General features: G+C 44.6%; 1 protein-coding gene and 1 long non-coding RNA gene across 2 annotated transcripts; both read left to right on the forward strand.

Annotated features, from left to right (window-relative positions):
- Nucleotides 1-6,659: 6,659 nt before the first annotated feature.
- On the forward strand, nt 6,660-10,403 carry LOC143358749 (uncharacterized). The gene is made up of 3 exons (XR_013083001.1): nt 6,660-7,076; nt 7,449-7,561; nt 10,027-10,403. It is a non-coding gene; the product is annotated as an uncharacterized LOC143358749 (long non-coding RNA).
- Nucleotides 10,404-12,383: 1,980 nt separating this feature from the next.
- On the forward strand, nt 12,384-19,042 carry Beta'cop (coatomer subunit beta'). Its single transcript, XM_076797275.1, has 7 exons — nt 12,384-12,698; nt 13,106-13,457; nt 13,527-14,465; nt 14,540-14,775; nt 15,203-16,141; nt 16,221-16,505; nt 18,274-19,042. The coding sequence occupies exons 1-7, from the start codon at nt 12,696-12,698 to the stop codon at nt 18,310-18,312; spliced, it is 2,793 nt and encodes a 930-aa protein (XP_076653390.1). The 5' UTR covers nt 12,384-12,695; the 3' UTR covers nt 18,313-19,042.
- The last annotated feature ends 658 nt before the right edge of the window (nt 19,043-19,700 follow it).

Consider the following 19,700-nt stretch of genomic DNA (forward strand, 5'->3'; position numbering starts at 1 on the left):
TCCCGTTATACGACAACGCTCTGCGAACGGCGTCGGTTCTGCCAAATTCTTCCTCGCGACAGCCGATCCGACGCCGTTCGCTGGCTCCGGATCGATCGGAACCACATGGCCGGTTCAGAGCGCAGATCCTGGCCACCGTGACCCGCGAAGTCATCGAAACCGGCGGTTGACAGCCGGCGATGGCTGCGTTTCGCGGTTGTGCAGCAGACAGACAAAATTTCAAATTGATACCACACCTAAACGTAACAATATTGAATTCGTTTAGATCTCGTGCGAGATCAGAATCATTCCCAACGAAAGCATCTTTAGAATTTCAATAATTGTGAAATTAAAAGTCTGAAGTCGGCCATTCGACCGGTGCGGTGGTGGTAGGTTCAGTATTAACCCTTTGCACTCGAAGCCATTTTAACTCTAGAACGAAACATTTCTTTCGACCTAGAATGTTTCCCTTCTATTTTTTCATGCTATACATACGAAAATGGCGCAATTTACTCGTAGAGTATTGAAATGTTTAGTAATTTATTAAATACAAACTTCAATAATGTAAAAAATATTTTGAATAATGATACAGGAATTTTTAGTGGCGCCTTACAGTCGCCATTCGAGTGCTGAGGGTTAACACATCTTGCGCGGGCACTTTGCCGCCAAAGTCTTACCGTGTTGCATTCATTCTTGCGACGCACGTTTTGTATTTTTGCAACGCATGTCTATCCGATTTTATTGTAAAAACATCACAAAAACCCATCGTTAACAATAATCCATAAATAATCCGTGAAAAACGACTTTAGTCGCTTCCCGCTCAAGATGTGAAATCCGCACGAAACGACTTTAGTCGCTTCCCGCGCAAGATGTGTTAAGACACAGTGCCATCCAGTTGTGGATATTTCTATTGTCACGTCTGTGGCTCTGCGACGCTATTGCGGCGATAGTCGTTCACCGGATACAGCACAGGTCCAAGTGGGCACGCTACTTAAAATGCACTGCAGTTCAATTCGCAGCAACCGGTGCTCTCAATATAGGACTGATATGTAATAAGAGGCCCTATTATGCTGTTGTTGCGACAGTCATGCTCTGAAAGGACGTGGTCTCAAATGGAGTCTCGCGATATTTACGAAATTCTTTCGAAAAAACTACTGAACATTCAGCGTTCAGATTTTTCACACATCTTTATTGGTATTTGAAGTACATGTGCGATCTGTATACACTGCGGAGCGTAACTATAGCACCACTACAATTTTCAAGAGTTTTGAAGTTTTAAGTCATAATTTCTAAATGTCAATAGTACCACCCGAGAAGGACTAGAAATAAATTATAATTAATGAAAAAGAACAAAAATAACATTTATTTAATTATAACAATAAATTAAATATTTCAATGGTGCATAATATGAATGTGCAACGTAATAATAATATTAATGTCAATAAAATGTTATAATTTAGGTTGTTAGAGTGAGAGGAACTCCTTTTTCGTGTATTAACTCAAAAACACGATTCTATAACGTAATATCATTCCACGCTTCAATAACAGCTGTTTTTAGCTCCGAATGTTTGAAAATAGTCGATTTTTATAAACATGCCGTACCATGATACCCCATTGATTTTCGATTGGATGTAGGTCTGGGGAGCGTGCAGGCCATTTCAATACATTGATATCAGACGTTTCAAACCATGCTGTAGTTTGTCGGCTTTTGTGAATTGGAGCATTGTCTTACTGATAAGTCCATGAAACGTGATCGTTTGTATGAGTAAACGGCAATAAATGATTTTGAAGTATTCCAATATACTCCGCGCTATTAATTCTTGCAGTTGGAAAACCTAAGCTAAGCTAGCCACTGCAGCAGAATGCACCCTACACCATAAGTGGGCCTCCACCAAAAATTGCACTTCTATATGTATGCAACTTCGATCAATTTCGTCTAGAATCCATTATTTACAATCCTCTTTCACACCATATGATTGGCTTTTCCGAATTATTTTCTAAAAATGTTAGTGGTGCTATATAGTTATGCTCCGCAGTCTATTTCTTTGTAGTGCCATTTGTCACTTGATTAAGAGCATTCTCACAGTGAAGAATCCTCGTTTGCAAAACACTCGAACACGCTGGTGTTAGGCCTATGCCGGAGTCATACAGTTTTTCTTCGATACAAGGCTCGGGACCGGCTTTCGTCGTATTCCGGATGAAGAAGAAGAAGAGGGGACAGCGGTTTTCCTATTTCGAAATAAAAAGCGTAGTCTTATATCGGAATAAAATTGTACATATTGACGGTCGCTCGAGCTCATGCCCGTCGCTTCCGCGACGGGTCACGAATGACTCCGGCATAGCATACGGAGGATTAACTTCCCACTGTTGCTGTTATTGCCCGATAGTTGTAATTACGTAGCGCACTTGACCCGGTGCGGCACTACGCGACGGGATACCGTACTCGAACGCGTTTTCGAAATAGAAACGATGCGGAGACACGGGCGAAAATAGGATTCCCCTTGGCAAATAGTTTCCACGTTATTTCGAGGAGCGTTACATAAATATTCCGCCGGCGACGGGGATTGTCTTTCCCTCGAGTGCCGGGCCCGATTCGATCGAATCGTTATCAGTGGGTCGGTAGCATCTTCGCGCAGGCGATAACGCCACTTTGGCTGTCGAGAGATCCTCCGTTAATGACGCTCGCGAACACTTAAGTGCGCCAGCAACCGATCCGTCAGATTTTATCGGGCTCGGTGTTGACAATGTTGAAACGTTTCCGATTTATTTCTCCGCAAACGAGCCCAACACATTTTTGTGTTCGACCTGTCAAAACACTTTCGCAAATACGTAGAATATCCTAGAAAGCAGTTCTCAAACTTTGAGTTGCAGATCTGTTAACGTTTTGCTTTGGATTTATTTATAAAATTTGAGGTCGCTCGTCACTCGACGTTGACGTTGTCACACGAGAGAATGGCAGATACAGTATTGGAGCAATAGATTACGAAACCGCGTGCGCAAAAATTGCGGCGACAAGTGGAAACGGCCAGCCACGATAAGACAACCAGCCGCCGCTAATTATTCAATTTTCGCACGCGGTAATGTCGTGCCGCGTTTACGACGCCAATTTCCCTTAGAAGAGTCCAGTGTCGCCTCTGTCCACCGTCCGGGCCCGAGGGACTCGGAAAATCGCGAAACCGCCGATAGCGATCCGTATCGGATCTTGATCGGATATTTTCGAGTGTCGTTTAGATATCGACGCGGTGGCTGCTCGACGGTATCGAGAACGTTCTAAGCCGACGGTTGACAGACGCGCATAAATACTGCAGTCGGCGCAATTATGCGACTGCAGATGTTTTGCAAGATCCGCGCGCGCCGTCATGCAGACTCGACGAAGAAGAGGAAGAGTAGACGAGGCTTGCGGAAGGCAACGAGGCGCGAGAAGAAAATTCCAATGAGTTAGGGGAACGGTTAATTACTTATGCCGACTAATACTGTATAATAGCTGCATTCGCGAAATTGTAACGACTGCGACGGCGGCGGTGTTGCAGAAACGATTGGGCAACCATGTCGAAGTTAGTTTCGCCGCGTTCCAGGAGGAAGCGATTAAAAGCGACGACGTTGCGTGACAAGGATTGTGCCACCGGTTCGTTTCAATTGTTCTCTCTGTCTGCTCTTTCTCACAGTAACCTTCCTTTCTTCGTTCCGTTTTAAACGCCTGCGTGGGGCATGATCCCCGAAATCCCGGATTCCCGTACGTGCCAGATGGAAAATGATCCGTTCGGATCGCGACGCGGCAATTTGCTCGACTTTATCGCGGCTGCCCACGCTAATGCCATCGCACATATTTGCCCGGCCGATTAGCCTAATCGTCCGCGTCGGGAGATCTGTTAGCAACGCGCCTCTCTCTGTCACCAGCAATCGTGTCCGTGTTTACCGGCGGCTGTGCCCGACTCCGATACCGGGACAATTCGGCGGCCCGGGCTCGCTATCTTTCTACCGAAATCTATTTAATTAACCGATCGGAATTAACCGATCAAACACTCCGACGTTCGCCCTCTGGACAAATCGAGTAAGACGCAGAGAATTATAAATTACGGTAGACTCTCCCTTGCATTCGATCGTCGTCAATTGTTGATCGATTTTGTATTGTTCGGACTCCTGCGAGTTGTAGATCTATGCTATTTGCGATCTATGCTAGATCTATGATATTTCGCTACAGGTTTCTTCCGATATAAGCCGATGGCCCGGGACCGGCTTTCGTCGTATTTCGGATGAAGAAAAAGAAGAGGGGATAGCGATTTTCTTATATCGGAATAAAATTGTACGCATCGATGCTCGCTCGAGCTTATCCACACCGCGACGGGTCACGAGTGACCCCGGCATAGCATACGATGGGTTAATATTAGGGGTACCCATAAGTAATCTATAGACTGCGGATGTTTATGCAAATGCATATTTATATAGAAAACTGATAAAGCAATGGGACTTAAACAGAAATATGTTTTGCGATTAGAGAATTCTAAAAATATGTTTTTTATTTTGCACTTTTTGCATAATGCATATGTTTTTCAAAGAGAAATATCTAAAACATATTATTTTCCGTGTATATGCATATCTGATGCTCATATGAATCATTTATCTTGTTAAATTTATTTAATCTATTAATAAGCACTCGTATCATAACCGAATAGCGTCGATAATAGTGATACGCCGATATAATACTGAAGAAGACTCAACAAGTTATGATGTTCCGACCTTATATTGCTTACTGAATCAGCTCTAAGAACACATGTAGCTGTTGGTATTTAGAATTCGAACAGTTCAGTTTGATACTCGAAGTGATAAGGCGAATTTTGTGAGAGTGCGTGCGATCATTATTAAAGTGCCGAAACTTCGGAAAAGTAGGGTTTTACTGATGAAAAGCTGGATCGAAGGGGATCCCAATTTCATTATTGACGAAAGTAATGAAAATAATATTTACTGTGAAATGTGCAATAAAAGTATAAAGTGCGATAGAAAATCGCAATTAATTCAAAAATATTAATACTTCCATACACACAAAAAATAGTGGTCAAGCAACATGGGCAGCATTGTACGAATTTTATGCGGAGAATTTGTACAAGATCCAATATGTACACCACAACACAGTATAAGTAACTTTAAATATGCACCGATAACGTCGTGTGGTGTGGAGCGGTCATTTTCGGCGTATAAATTAATTGTGACCGACAAACGCCATCAATTGACGCCATCAAATTTAGAAAAAATGATTGTAATTTATTGTAATTCGAATTACAATACTCCAGTATAACTGTGAAATGTCTGTTAATACTCAATATTGTACCTAACACTTAATGTAATATATAATTAATATCATATATAATAATATAATATTTTTATTTTATACGCATTTTGCATATTTATCGTGCATAAACTTCCGCAGTCTAAGTAATCTATTATTTGCAAAGAATTTGTTTTGCCTTTAGTTCTGTACCGATCGTTGAAGAGGAAACACGTATTCTTTTAGAGTTTTCGGTAAAGCTGTGTTCAAAATATTCTAAAAAGTATAATTTTGTTTACAACCCTGTAATAAAATGGCGGCGTCCGTACCTTTCATTACATACTTTTTCATTTTCATGCGGGATTTAATGCAACGGGAACAACAAAGATGTTTATGGAGATGTATTGAAGGTCAACAAGTGTCAACGTTGGTTCAGGAGGTTTGCTGCTGGTGATTATGATCTCTCTGACAGGCCTCGAAGTGGACGACCAGTGGAATTTGATAATGACACCCTAAAATCTCTAATGGAAGCTGATCCAAAATTAAGTATACAAGAGTTATCGAGAAGCCTTGGGTCCGCATGGTCAACTATATAAAGGCACCTACACGAAATGGGAAAGGCAAATAGGCAAGGAATATGTGTACCGCATCAATTATCTGAGACCAACAAGAATATTCGTCGATCAATTTGCACTTCATTGCTATCCAGATTTCGTAGAGATCCATTTCTTAGCAGAATCGTTACCGGAGATGAAAAATGGATTCTTTATGATAACATAAAGCGTTCCAAGCAATGGCTTTCTGCAAATCAAACCGCAATATCAACCCCTAAACCGAGCTTATCACTTAGAAAGGTGTTACTGTGCATTTGGTGGGACTGTCGTGGCATAATTCACTTTGAGTTGTTGAAACCTGGAAAAACAGTTACTGCTGAGTTGTATTGTCAGCAATTACAACGGCTGTGTTCAGAACTATTGAAAAAGAGGGCATCTTCAGCCCACAGAAAAGGTGTAATACTGCAAATTGACAATGCCCGGCTCCATACAGCGAAACTCACTCAGGAAAAAATCAAAGAATTGCAATGGGAAATTTTACCTCACCCCCCGTACTCACCGGGTATTGCTCCCTCTGATCTTTTCAGATCTCTGGAGCATTATTTAAGAAATAAAACATTCACTTCTGTAGAAGATGCAAGGAGGCACCTTGAGTCATATTTTGTTTCACGAACCATGGATTTCTATAAGAAGGGGATCGAAAATTTGCACGAAAGATGGCAAACTGACCTTGATAATGATAGAGATTATATAATAAATTAAGAAATAAAAACCTGAATTTTGATTATTGATTGATTACTTATAGGTCCCTCTAATATATCCACAACGTTTGTCACTTTTTCAGACGCTTTCCGCAGGCGAAAACCAGCAAGGAGCAACACGATTTTCAAACCAACCCTCTCGAAGAATGGCTCCAGGATTCCAGATGTTCGAAGCTCGAGGCTTCGTCCAACAATTTTTGCCAGAACCGCGATCCTGCGGTGGACCTTTATCATTGACATAGTGCCGATTCGCAGGGCTCATAGCCGGAAGTAAGTCGATGGGAGTTCCTGCGCGAGGAGGAGGAAGCGATCGACGACAGCCGGCGCTGATCGATCGATCACGCCGGCGTCCGTGATCGATGCCCGGTCCCCGGCCTCTTTCTTCCATACTGTGGAAGAAAAAGAATCCTGTGATCGATGGAGTCGAGAATAAAAGTGGACGATAACGCCGGGGAAGGATAACTGGTGGAAAAAGCTCGCGTGCTAGACCGCGGTACGAGAGTCGGAGAAATAGTAATGGTAACCGGTAATCTTTATTGCATCGCGCACCAGAATTTATTCCTTGGTAACCTGATCCCTGACAACTTCGCTGAATAACAAATATTTTTTTGTGCAAACGATTATTCGGTAAGTCCTACATTTTTCTCTACAGGTCATGCAACGCACTCCGTGTGCTCTATAATTATTCTAGAGGCCTCACAATCTTTCCACAAGCTCGGATAATGTTTTTGCGAGCCCTACAATTTCTTCAAACGCACCGAAATTTTTTTCTTCGCATATACGATTCTTCTGTGGGCTCTGGAATTTTTTTAGAGGACACAGAATGTTGAACGTTAGTATAGATGGTATCAGACTGTTCAGACGGTATAAATAATTCTGATTCTTTTTCAGTGCGAGAGCTCTCGAAGGATCCAAAGGAGAATCGCATAAGGGAAAAGCGAAGAGCGTAAAAGCAAAATGACGCGCGATGGACGATAGCGAGTTCGCCGAGAAAGGAGCAGTAGGTCAGGCCCGATCCGTGGATATGCGTTTTTCTCGTTATTAGAGCCGAATGATAGAGCAGTGAAGCCTTGATCTCCTGAGAGACGTAGATCTGTGTCGTCTCGGCGATCCTCTAATTGCCACGTTTTTTTTCCTTCTGTTTTTTCAAAAGATCTTTGCGAGATCGTTCCTCGGCGATGCGCAGTCCGGTCGTTTCAAAGTTGCAATCATAGATTACGCGGCCGTGTCTTTATCGCTCGGCTAATTAGCTCCGGGCGTGAAGCGAGATCGTAAAATGCGAATATGTTTACGCGAACGCGAACGCGGAATCGAGCGTGAACGCGCGCCTGATAAATGATCGACTCGCTCCACTTGCCCACCACGGGAGACCGATCCTCCGAGAAACGGAACGACATGCAGAGAACCATAGTACATTCGATTTGCAAAGGGACACAGCGCTGGAACTGTTCGCTGTACCTCCACGCTGAGTTTGCGCGTGAAACGTTTGATGCAACTAATTAATCGCAGTCGTAAGAGTTTGTTTTACTGCCGATTAATGAGCTTTGATAGAATATTTCCTGCGCTGTACTTCCGGTGGATTCCCCCGGCTGTTACGTCGCCGTTGACGATACGAGAATTCGTCTAGCACGTGGCATCTTTTTACTCGATTGTCTCCTTTCGCGGTTCTAGGGTCGACGCAGGTCTCGTTGCGAAACGCCGCCCGCTAATCCCGTTTCCATTTATCCCATCGTCTCTTTCGCTTCCTGCCGTTATTATCCGCAACCCGCAGTCCGCAAATCGATCCCCGCCTCCTTTCTCTTTAAAGGCGTCTTCCTTTTTGCGAAAATGACGGGACAACCGCACGATGCGCGAACGGCTGCCTCGAGGCCACCGACAGGAGGTGAACCAGGTCGCTCCAGAATCCTCTTTCAATCTTGAAAATACAATCGCGATCTATCCTCTTTCGGCGTCGCCCTTTTCGGCTCTCGATGCCTTAATCGCAACGATGGGCTGAATCGCGACAAGGACTAAAGTCTGCCACGCTTTCAGTTTGCGCACGGTCGCTCTGTCGCTCGAGGCTGGTTTTAGAGACTCGTGCAATCTTTCTGCAGGCCCTACAATTTTTTTTTGTCAGCCCTACAACTTTTTTATAGACTGTACAGTTGTTTTAAAGGTAGAACAATGTACGCTGTATGCTCCACAATTTTTCTAGAGGCCCTAGAATTTTTTCACAAGTCCTAAGAATTTTTGTGCGAGCCCTACAATGTTTCTACAAGCCCTAAGAATTTTTTTTGTAAGCCCTAGAATTCTTTTAGAGACCCTAGCATTGTTTTACAAGTCCTAAGAATTTTTGTGCGAGCCCTACCATGTTTGTACAAGCCCTAAGAATTTTTTTTGTAAGCCCTAGAATTTTTCTAGAGGCCCTAGAATTTTTTCACAAGCCCTAAGAATTTTTTTTATAAGCCCTAGAATTCTTTTAGAGACCCTAGCATTGTTTTACAAGTCCTAAGAATTTTTGTGCGAGCCCTACCATGTTTGTACAAGCCCTAAGAATTTTTTTTGTAAGCCCTAGAATTTTTTCACAAGCCCTAAGAATTTTTTTTGTAAGCCATAGAATTCTTTTAGAGACCCTAGCATTGTTTTACAAGTCCTAAGAATTTTTGTGCGAGCCCTACAATGTTTGTACAAGCCCTAAGAATTTTTTTTGTAAGCCCTAGAATTCTTTTAGAGACCCTAGCATTGTTTTACAAGTCCTAAGAATTTTTGTGCGAGCCCTACCATGTTTGTACAAGCCCTAAGAATTTTTTTTGTAAGCCCTAGAATTTTTCTAGAGGCCCTAGAATTTTTTCACAAGCCCTAAGAATTTTTTTATAAGCCCTAGAATTCTTTTAGAGACCCTAGCATTGTTTTACAAGTCCTAAGAATTTTTGTGCGAGCCCTACCATGTTTGTACAAGCCCTAAGAATTTTTTTTGTAAGCCCTAGAATTTTTTCACAAGCCCTAAGAATTTTTTTTGTAAGCCCTAGAATTCTTTTAGAGACCCTAGCATTGTTTTACAAGTCCTAAGAATTTTTGTGCGAGCCCTACAATGTTTGTACAAGCCCTAAGAATTTTTTTTGTAATCCCTAGAATTCTTTTAGAGACCCTAGCATTGTTTTACAAGTCCTAAGAATTTTTATGCGAGCCCTACCATGTTTCTACAAGCCCTAAGAATTTTTTTTGTAAGCCTTAGAATTTTTCTAGAGGCCCTAGAATTTTATCACAAGTCCTAAGAATTTTTGTGCGAGCCCTACAATGTTTGTACATGCCCTAAGAATTTTTTTTTGTAAGCTCTAGAATTCTTTTAGAGGTCATGCAATGAATGTTGAAACTTCTAAAAATTTGTCTACGGGTTCAACAAGTTTTGTGCAAATTTAAAAATTGCTTTTACTAACGCGCAGTTTGAATGATCTTTTCGGACGCTGAAAATGATTTTGCGAATTTCCAGATGGCGTTTGCGCGACTATCAACGAGGCCTCGACTATCCGCCGAGTGGATTATCTTTCCACGGAGGACGGATTCCTGACGGATTAACGACGCCGTGACGATGGCCGCTGACACGATAATTACCCGGACCGTATCCCCCGAGATTAATCTACGAATCTGGATTGTCCGCATCGAATTATCACCAGCTGCCCTTTCCCGAGTCGGTCGATTAACGCGCCGAGCAATTAATCGACCGGTTGATCCGGCTGACTTTATTAGGAGTTTTACGGTGACAGCTCGCTTTTCCGCCGATCTTGACCCGTTTTCCCTCGTTCCTGCATTCTTTTTCTCCTCGGCTCGCCAGTTGCCTGTCCGATTTCGCGACAGATGCGATTTCTTCGTTAGTCAATCAATACAGTCATCATCGATACAGTTTCAATTTCACGCTCGACTTTTCTTTTTCCGCGAAACGTCACGTCAATGTTTGAAATAGTCTTTGCTACCGCCTTGGTCTCTCTCTCTCTCTCCCTATCTATCTATCTATCTATCTACCTCTCTGTTGTCCGGTTCTCGCATAATTCATTTGAAAATTCACGGTCGTCGCCGCGCGAGTCCGCGGACGCAAAAAGACAGAGAAAAGCGGGACAAAGTGAAAATGGCAACGAGCGCGAGACCGACCACGAAGAATGAAATATTAGGATCGAACGAGTGACCGTACGCGGCTATCGTTTATCAAAGTCGTCGATGAGAGAGCGGCTCGATCCGGCCTATCGCGGATATTCGCAAAAAACAAAAAGAAATAATCGTGCTCCATCGTTGGCTGTTTTATCCTTGGGCGTGTTGCTGAAAAAGAACAAAGCCGCGAAAACAAAAAGCAAAAGGCGACGAATCCGCGGGAGGAAGCGGAACTCTTTCCTCAAGGACACGATTTGTCCGCGATGACGTCGGACGAGGGCCGAAACCTGACTCGAAGAGACGAATTAAACGCGTGGGAATCCTCTCTAGCCTCTGGCGAACGACCATGCTGTCAGTCAATGTCTGATTCCTAATTGATAACGCGGGAGGCTAACAACTCTATTCCTATTTTATTCTCTTTTGCTCGATGCTCCAAGAATCGACGAACTTTGGAGCAGTCTTGCAAAGCGGGGAAGGGCACAAAGGCTGTCAGAAGTTGGCCAGATCCTCGGTCGAGATAGTAGCGCACGGTAGAGTTGCCGAAGTCAACGAGGCGCGAACAACAGGCTAATAGACGATGCACTTCCGACAATTGGACTCCGCGCTTCCATTCAATCGCGTTAACACCTGCCCGCCGGGCCACGGACCGTGTAAACTGGAAAGGGTTCCCGAGTTAGGCGACCAGGATCCATCAAAATCCATTAGAAAGCCCTAGGCTCTACGAACAAAAAACTTTAGGGCCTATAAAATGTTGATAGAAGACCATAAAACCGGTATAACTGTTGCAAGATCTGTTACAAAATTATACAAAACTGTATAAAAGTAGAAGTCTGTAGAAAAATTGTAGAGCCTGCAGAAAGTGCTGCAGGGTTTGTGGGAAAATCGTAGAGCTAGTAGTAATATTGTAGAGCCTGTAGAAAGGACATGCGGTGTACGAAAGTCGCTTTCTTCCCGAACAAGCGATTTTGTTGCTTGCGCAACGGTGGATCACGTGCATGGTCGCTCGAAAGTTGTAGAACGGACCATGTGCGGTAACGAAGAGCCGCCATTAGGATTTTACATAAGTATTCCTGCAACCGCGCATCCACTATTGCGCTATCACGGATGCTTCGATGCAGTCGTAATGACCGCCGGAATCCTCGAAATTAATAACCATTTAATAAGTCACGCGAAATTGATGGTTAGTATGGACTGACTTGTCGATACAAAAATATGTAATTTCTGGGACCTGAATGGCTCGGAAAACACGATTTCCTAAAGAATCTTGACGATGATGTAAACGACGATGATTAGTAGCTCTTAAAATTCCATGAAATCGTGAAGTTTCGTGTATCTTTGGCTAATTGTAAGTCTTTGAAATTATAAAAATGTCGATCAGTTGTATCGGCTGTTTTTAGTAACAATTTGTAACATAACAACTGTCCGTCCTACATCTGTTACTTCAAACCCGTGACATAGAAATTAACTGGCTTTAAAAAAGAAACAGGTTGCAAACTGAAAAAAAATATTTACTTTTTATTATATCGATAACGACGAAGTCTACTGTACCGTACGAAAGTACTGTCGGTACAGTTACCTTATCGGAAATCTTCTATACGTCGGTATTCCTACTTTACCGACGCATGATAAACATTCGCGAGAAATTATATGATTCGTAGTTCGGAAGGGCCGCCGTATTTTCTGCGCCACGCGACATTACCGACAGAACCAATTCTAACCAATTTTCCATCCACGTAGACATTTCCGAATTTCCTGATAAAGGTGTGTTGGAAATTAGGATCGTGCTAGAGCGCGGTCTAGAACACTATCAACGGTGAACCGTAGGGAAGGTATTTCGTTGCACTGAATGAAATACTCGTGGCGACGGGAATTTGTCGTGCAAACGGACGCCATTTTCGCTGCGAGCATCGGCCACGTCCTAACTTGATGGCAGGAGATTCGGATTCGTGTTTCCATCGTCGAGGACCGTGTTGTTGAATCTTCTGCGCATAAAAAGCGAGTCCCGCATATTTAAACATGGTACGTAGTCGAGAAATTCATTGAACACGCCCGGAAAATCTGTATTCGCGCCGGTAAACACCTGTGGACAGTCTTGTATATTGACACCGCAGCTCGGCCTGCCTCGTTTGACACGTCAAAATATCCACTCCGATTCATGAAGGAAAAACAATGTTCCCGCAACGTGACAACCTTTCCCCGCGATCGACATACGCAACTTCGCTTTCGCTTCCTTCGAAATCACACTCCAATATTCACCTCCGAAAAGTCTATTCAACTTTTTCGTCATGCCACCCTCGTCGAGCGAGACAGCGATAGTTTCACACGTTTGTCCAGATGACTCGGTAGACACGGGTTTCTCGCGTGAAAATGATCGTGCAACGGTACTCGATTCGTCCTGACCGTGAACTCTTTGTTTCTTTCCTCAGCCACTCAGGTTAGATATCAAGCGGAAGCTCACTGCCCGCTCGGACAGAGTGAAGAGCTTAGATCTTCACCCGACAGAGCCTTGGATGCTCTGTTCCTTGTACCAAGGAAACGTTAATATCTGGAACCATGAGACCCAGATGCTGGTTAAAACTTTTGAAGTTTGCGAGGTCCCGGTCAGGACAGCCAAATTCGTGCCCAGGAAGAACTGGGTTGTTACGGGAGCGGATGACATGTTGATCAAAGTCTTCAATTACAACACATTGGAGAGGGTACACTCCTTCGAAGCGCACAGCGACTACATTAGGTGCATAGCAGTGCATCCAACACAACCATTTATATTAACGAGTAGTGGTACGTATTGCATAGATGTATCTTTGATCCGTGTTAAAACTTACTACGACGACTTGATTTACTTTTTAGATGACATGTTAATCAAATTATGGAACTGGGAGAAGGCTTGGATAGGACAACAAGTTTTCGAGGGGCACACCCACTATGTAATGCAAATTGTATTCAATCCGAAAGACAACAACACGTTTGCCAGTGCATCTTTGGACAGAACGGTGAAAGTATGGCAACTAGGTTCCTCCACGGCGAATTTTACATTAGAGGGTCATGACAAGGGTATCAACTGCGTGGATTATTACCACGGTGGAGACAAACCGTACTTAATATCAGGAGCCGACGACAAATTCGTCAAAATTTGGGATTATCAGAACAAGACCTGCGTACAGACGCTCGAAGGACACACCCAGAACATTTCGGCCGTCTGTTTCCATCCAGAATTGCCGATCATTCTGACCGGTTCAGAAGATGGAACGGTGAGGATATGGCACGCGGGAACCTACAGATTAGAGTCCTCCTTGAACTACGGGTTCGAGCGAGTGTGGACGATAGCTTGCATGAAAGGCTCCAACAATGTAGCGATCGGTTACGACGAGGGTAGCGTTATGGTGAAAGTTGGCAGGGAAGAGCCAGCGGTCTCCATGGACTCGTTGGGTGGTAAAATTGTGTGGGCCAAACACAGCGAGATCCAGCAAGTCAATTTGAAGGCCTTAGGGGAGGAAGCGCAAGACGGAGAGCGACTACCGTTGGCGGTGAAAGACATGGGTGCCTGCGAAATTTATCCACAGACCATCCAACACAATCCTAACGGGCGATTCCTGGTGGTGTGCGGAGATGGGGAATACATTATTTACACGTCCATGGCACTAAGAAACAAAGCGTTCGGTCAGGCGTCGGAGTTTGTATGGGCTGCCGATTCAAGTCAGTACGCTGTCAGAGAGAGCAACACCACCGTGAAAGTGTTCAAGACCTTCAAAGAGAAGAAAAGCTTCAAGCCCGACTTCGGGGCTGATGGTTTGCACCTAATAATTGCTAACGATTCGAATCGTTCCTCTTTTGATCGATTTCACATCGCATTTTTCTCGTAGGCATCTTTGGTGGCTTTCTGTTGGGAGTATCTTCCGGATCGGGCCTATCCTTCTTCGACTGGGACACGCTGAAGCTGATTCGCCGTATCGACATTCAGCCGACGCACGTTTACTGGGCAGAGAACGCTTCGCTCGTAGCACTGGCGACGTCCGATCAATATTTTATTCTGAAATATCACGCCGATGCTGTTGCAAACGCACCAGAAAATTCGGAGGACATCGAGGACGCGTTCGAGGTAAGCCACAGTTGTACTTTCCTCGTTTAACACGTCGACTGCCATGTCACCCATATATGGTTGACGGAATTATTTATCCAGGTTTTGAAATGAATTTTTATGTTAATATATTCATTGTACCAAATTTGATTAGGATCAGTAAAATGTAAGAAAGTTGGAGGACTACTCAATATCGTACATTTAATTTTTTTCAATTTTTATTTCATTAAATAATTTACTTCGATTATATGGAATTTTTGAGGTTTCTAGTTTGGCGGTGAAAGTGTTAAAATAGGTAAATCGACTAATATTGTATTATTTTATAGGTAGAAAGATACAAACAAATGTATTCATCTTTTTATCACCATTACAAAAAGAATCGTTATCCTATTCTGCAAAATTTGGTGTGCATCCTAGCACTTGTATCAATCATTACGTTGTCCTTCAGATGGTCGCCGAGATGAGCGAGGTGGTGAAGACGGGTCTCTGGGTCGGCGACTGCTTCATTTACACGAACAGCGTGAACCGTGTGAACTACTTCGTCGGCGGAGAGGTGGTGACCGTCTCGCATTTAGACCGGCCGATGTATCTGCTCGGTTACGTGCCCAGGGACAACAGGTTGTACTTGTGCGACAAAGAGCTCTCCGTGGTCTCCTATTCTCTGCTGCTGTCGGTGCTCGAGTATCAAACGGCGGTGATGCGAAAAGACTTCGAGACCGCGGACAGAGTGTTACCGACGGTTCCCAGAGAGCACCGGACCAGGGTGGCGCACTTCCTGGAGAAGCAGGGATTCAAGGAACAAGCGTTGGCTGTATCGACAGACCCGGAACACAGGTTCGAGCTGGCTCTGGCGTTAGGGGACCTGACGACAGCCCACACGCTCGCCAAAGAAGCGAACAGCCAGCAAAAATGGCGGCAACTCGCGTCCCTGGCGACCCAGAAAGGCAAGCTGTGCTTAGCGCAAGAGTGCCTGCATCAGGCGCAGGACTTCGGCGGGCTTCTGTTGCTGGCGACCAGCACCGGGAACGCGGACATGATACAAAAGCTCGGCAACGACGCGGACGACACGGGGAAGAACAACATCTCGTTCCTGTCGTACTTCATTTTAGGTGATCTGGACAAATGCTTGGAAATTCTCATCAAGACGGATAGAATACCGGAAGCCGCGTTCTTCGCGAGGACGTACGTGCCCAGCAAGATCTCGTCCATCGTGAAACTGTGGAAGGAGAAGTTGTCGGCGGTCAGCGAGAAGGCTGGACAGAGTCTGGCCGATCCGGAACAGTACGAGAACCTGTTCCCCGGATACAGCGAAGCGCTCAAGGTAGAGCAATTTCTTAGGGAGGAGAGTCGACAGAAAATCCCAGCGTCCGCGTTCCCCATGATGCAAGTAAGCAAGCGATTCTCGCTCGAGGTGATCAACCGGATGCGACTCCGGATTCATCCTGTTTATTTATTTATTATCCTAGTCGAACGTGGAGCGGAAACCGTTGGACGAGATGTTAGCGGCGGAGCAAACGAATCGGTTCGCCTTCAAGTCCGGCAACAGTGGCCTCAGCGAAACGGAAGTGCCATCGCCAGAAGCTTTGACCGACAGGTTACAGGATCTGGATATCGGTAAGGTAGCGACTCCGTCCACCGAGATACCAGCCGTTCCCGAGAAGACGAGAACCACCAGCAGCTCGAGGCCGCTGACAGTGGACGAAGACGATCTGGACCTTGATCTCGAGATCGATGATACCATCGACACGACTGTAAGCCTGTTACACCAGCATACGTACTTGTTAATCGCGGTCCTCGTCTCTATGTTCATCGAGCTTTACACGCGTAACTCTCTGGCCCGTTTTCTACGATTGTTACCCGGTTTTAACGCAACCATTTTTACTGTGCATGCTGACACCTAAGTGCTTCTGAAAGACAAAGTAAGTGTAACAGCACGGCCACTCAACCGCAGTGGTGTTTCATTCTTCTAGGGTTCGCGAGTCGAAGAATCGCCGACCGATGTAATCGACCGTGTTTAGTTGAGCGCTAGGCTTTTTTTCTTTGTTTGACACACCGGAGGTAACCGGAGGAAGACGAAAAATATGCTTCAAGGTCCGAGGGTAGCACGGCTAGGGTAGTATCGACGTCGCGAGATAGGTGAATCGGGGTCAAATACGGGTGGGGTAGGAGCAGAGGGGTGCAATTACAACTGTGTAGCTGATGGGCTCTTCGATTACGAACGGGTAACTTCAGAAGGCTATTACATTACCAAAACAGTTTGAGGCGGACTGTATCAGGCACACGCGTCTATCGATCCTGGTTAAACACCCTTCAGGGACGTCATTAGTACAACATACTGACTCTGACGTATATATAAAAATTAATTACACGTAGTCATATTATTAGACACATGTTTTATCATTCACATTCTAGAATTTGAACGTAGCTATGACCAAAAATTAAACTCATAATTATATATGTCATGTTTTCATTCGCTGGATCGATATTGATTACAGAAACTTTTCTACCCAGTTTCTCCAGTTTTTCCATTCCCAGGTGGGCCAGTAACCAATTGACCAATATTTAAACTCATAATTATATAAAAATTCTGCCACCGACGGGATTCGAAGGCCAGTGTACCGGCGATGTTGAACGTAGTTATGAGAAACATCAAAAAGTCTAGATCACTAAACAGACTACGGCATACAGGAAGAAACTGACGGAGGGGTTAATGTTTGCGAACACGTTAGGTAAACCGGAGAAAGCCGAAGAGCACGCAGGGAAGCGAAAGAAACGCGATCGAGAGTTAGGTGGTGGAAGAATTTCAGAATTTTGTTCTCGTACTTCTCTTTGTCGTGTTTCGAAAGGCACTCGGGCCTCGAGGAGAACAATCCGTTGCCATAAACGCAGCTGGAAGGGGATACAGAGGACCATTAAGGCTTGTTGACTTCTCGCCCTGGTCACGGTTCATTTTCTTTACGGCCTTATTGCCATAACACTCCCGACACAGAGAGACCCACCACTGCACTTCGCCTCTTGCTTTCCCTTCACAGACCACGAACACTCTCTCTTCATGGTAGCGCAACGATCACCGTAGCGTAGTAAATTGTGTGCGCAACGGCATGGTTTGGAAAGCGGAAATTTGTTAATAAAAAGATGTCGCTTTCCAGACCACTGTAGAGACGCGATTCTAGCTAACCAGGGAACGTATTCAAGTTACGCTTGAATCCAAAAACACAGATACAATTGCAAAAATGTTGAAATCTGCTCCCACAGATCTATTCTTTGTCAAAAAAAATACACAACTTTGTAAACCATTCCTCTAGCTCTACTAGTTTCCAAGATGCGATTGAGGCTTGTTCTCACCTCTTCAATGTGCACAATGGCCGATAAGAGAAACCACGTACCGAATATTTTTCCAAAAACTAGCTCTCACAAGAGTTTCGTTATAGTCGGCTTGTGTAACTTGAACATGTTCCCACGCCGAGAGAATTGGTCTCACCGATTTGTTGTTAATCATAGAAATGTTTGTTGTTCCAGGGTGTGACTCTCGACGACGACCTCCTCAACGAAGATTAGCCGTTCGGTTGGAAGGCGAGCAGCGCGGTTGTCGCGCGATTTCCATTCTCCTTCCGTCAGTCATTCCCCGCGTCGTCGCCGACCAGAGTCGTTTAGAAAATCAAGTATTACTGTTGGAGGACATTTGTTGTGCGCGAGTGTTTTTATCAACGCATCATCCGATTCAGAATATATAACGCAGTCTGCACACGCGGAGTTTGTCCCCGTGTGCCGGAGATTAAATATATTATTAATATAACACAGAAAAAGAAAAAAAACAAAAAACCGCCTGCGGCACGTTTTTAATCTCTTTCTCTTGTCACTTTCCTTTTCGCAGCCCCACCTCGATATCCCTCGGAGAACGCGACGTCTCAGAAAATAATCCCTCGACACGCACCGACACCACTCCTAGAGGAAGGTAAATGGAGAACCGTGTACACGAACGACTAATGTACTAGCCGGAAGTCAGCCGATAGATTGTTTAGGATAAGAGAAAAAACCGACGCGCTCGAAACCTTAGCCACTATCTACTTTCGCCGTTGTCTGTCGCATCCTTTGCCCGGAGGACCTCGGAACGCGTGCACGATAGAGCCCAGCGTCACCTAGGAATGTAAAAGGATCGAACACCGGCACTCGGTCCGATCCCTATCGAATATTAAACATAGTTGTAGGTATGCCGTCTCCTGCGAGGAGACTCTCTACGTTAAACAACATTGTACAGTCCGTATTAAATATACTATTTGTATAACAGAACCCGCCCACGCATGTCCTCAATCTGTGGAATTTTATTTTTCAGCCGACATCTTCGTCTATCGTTCTCTTTACATTGTTCCATGCTATCCTATCCTTCTTCGCGCGTACAGGTATGATCACTTACCATGCTCTACACGAAATCTTTTCTGCAACTATTTAATACAAGCTGAACTTTTCCGGACTAGCCACAACCAATCTCTATCGTCTCCACGTCATCTTCATCGGTCGCAGAGAATCATCCTCCAAAGCGCAGCAAGCTTTCCTCCGAGGGGTCCAAAAATAATCCAAACTCGTAATCAGCTGCGAACCCACGTTTTCCTCTCGTGTCTCGCTGAAATAGTCCTCGATTTTCCCGCACACGTACGTGACCTTACGCGAGAAAGGGAGACGTGCATTCTGCACACGTGGTGTACGTGATCGGTACGAACTATCGAATTCCGTCTCTGTTTTCAATAACGAGCTGCGGAACAACCCGTCGCCGATCCTGAACGTCAGCATTCATCCAACGAATCTCAGCTTTTTTAAACGACACACAGAGCCTTCAGAATTTCAAGAAATCCTTCCGTTGTAATATCCCATATGTGCAAGAGAAATTATTTTTGATTTTGCTGAAGCTGACAGAAGTCGCGTGGTGTGCCGGTATTGCAGAGAGCGAC

This window comes from Halictus rubicundus, chromosome 11 (genome assembly GCF_050948215.1).
Source record: "Halictus rubicundus isolate RS-2024b chromosome 11, iyHalRubi1_principal, whole genome shotgun sequence".
Lineage (NCBI taxonomy): Eukaryota > Metazoa > Arthropoda > Insecta > Hymenoptera > Halictidae > Halictus > Halictus rubicundus.

Bases quoted from the DNA above. Each gene is read 5' to 3' on its own strand.
- Beta'cop (XM_076797275.1), top strand. The intron at 13,458-13,526 runs GTACGTATTGCA...TTTACTTTTTAG, and splicing joins ATTTATATTAACGAGTAGTG to ATGACATGTTAATCAAATTA. The intron at 14,776-15,202 runs GTAAGCCACAGT...GTTGTCCTTCAG, and splicing joins ACATCGAGGACGCGTTCGAG to ATGGTCGCCGAGATGAGCGA.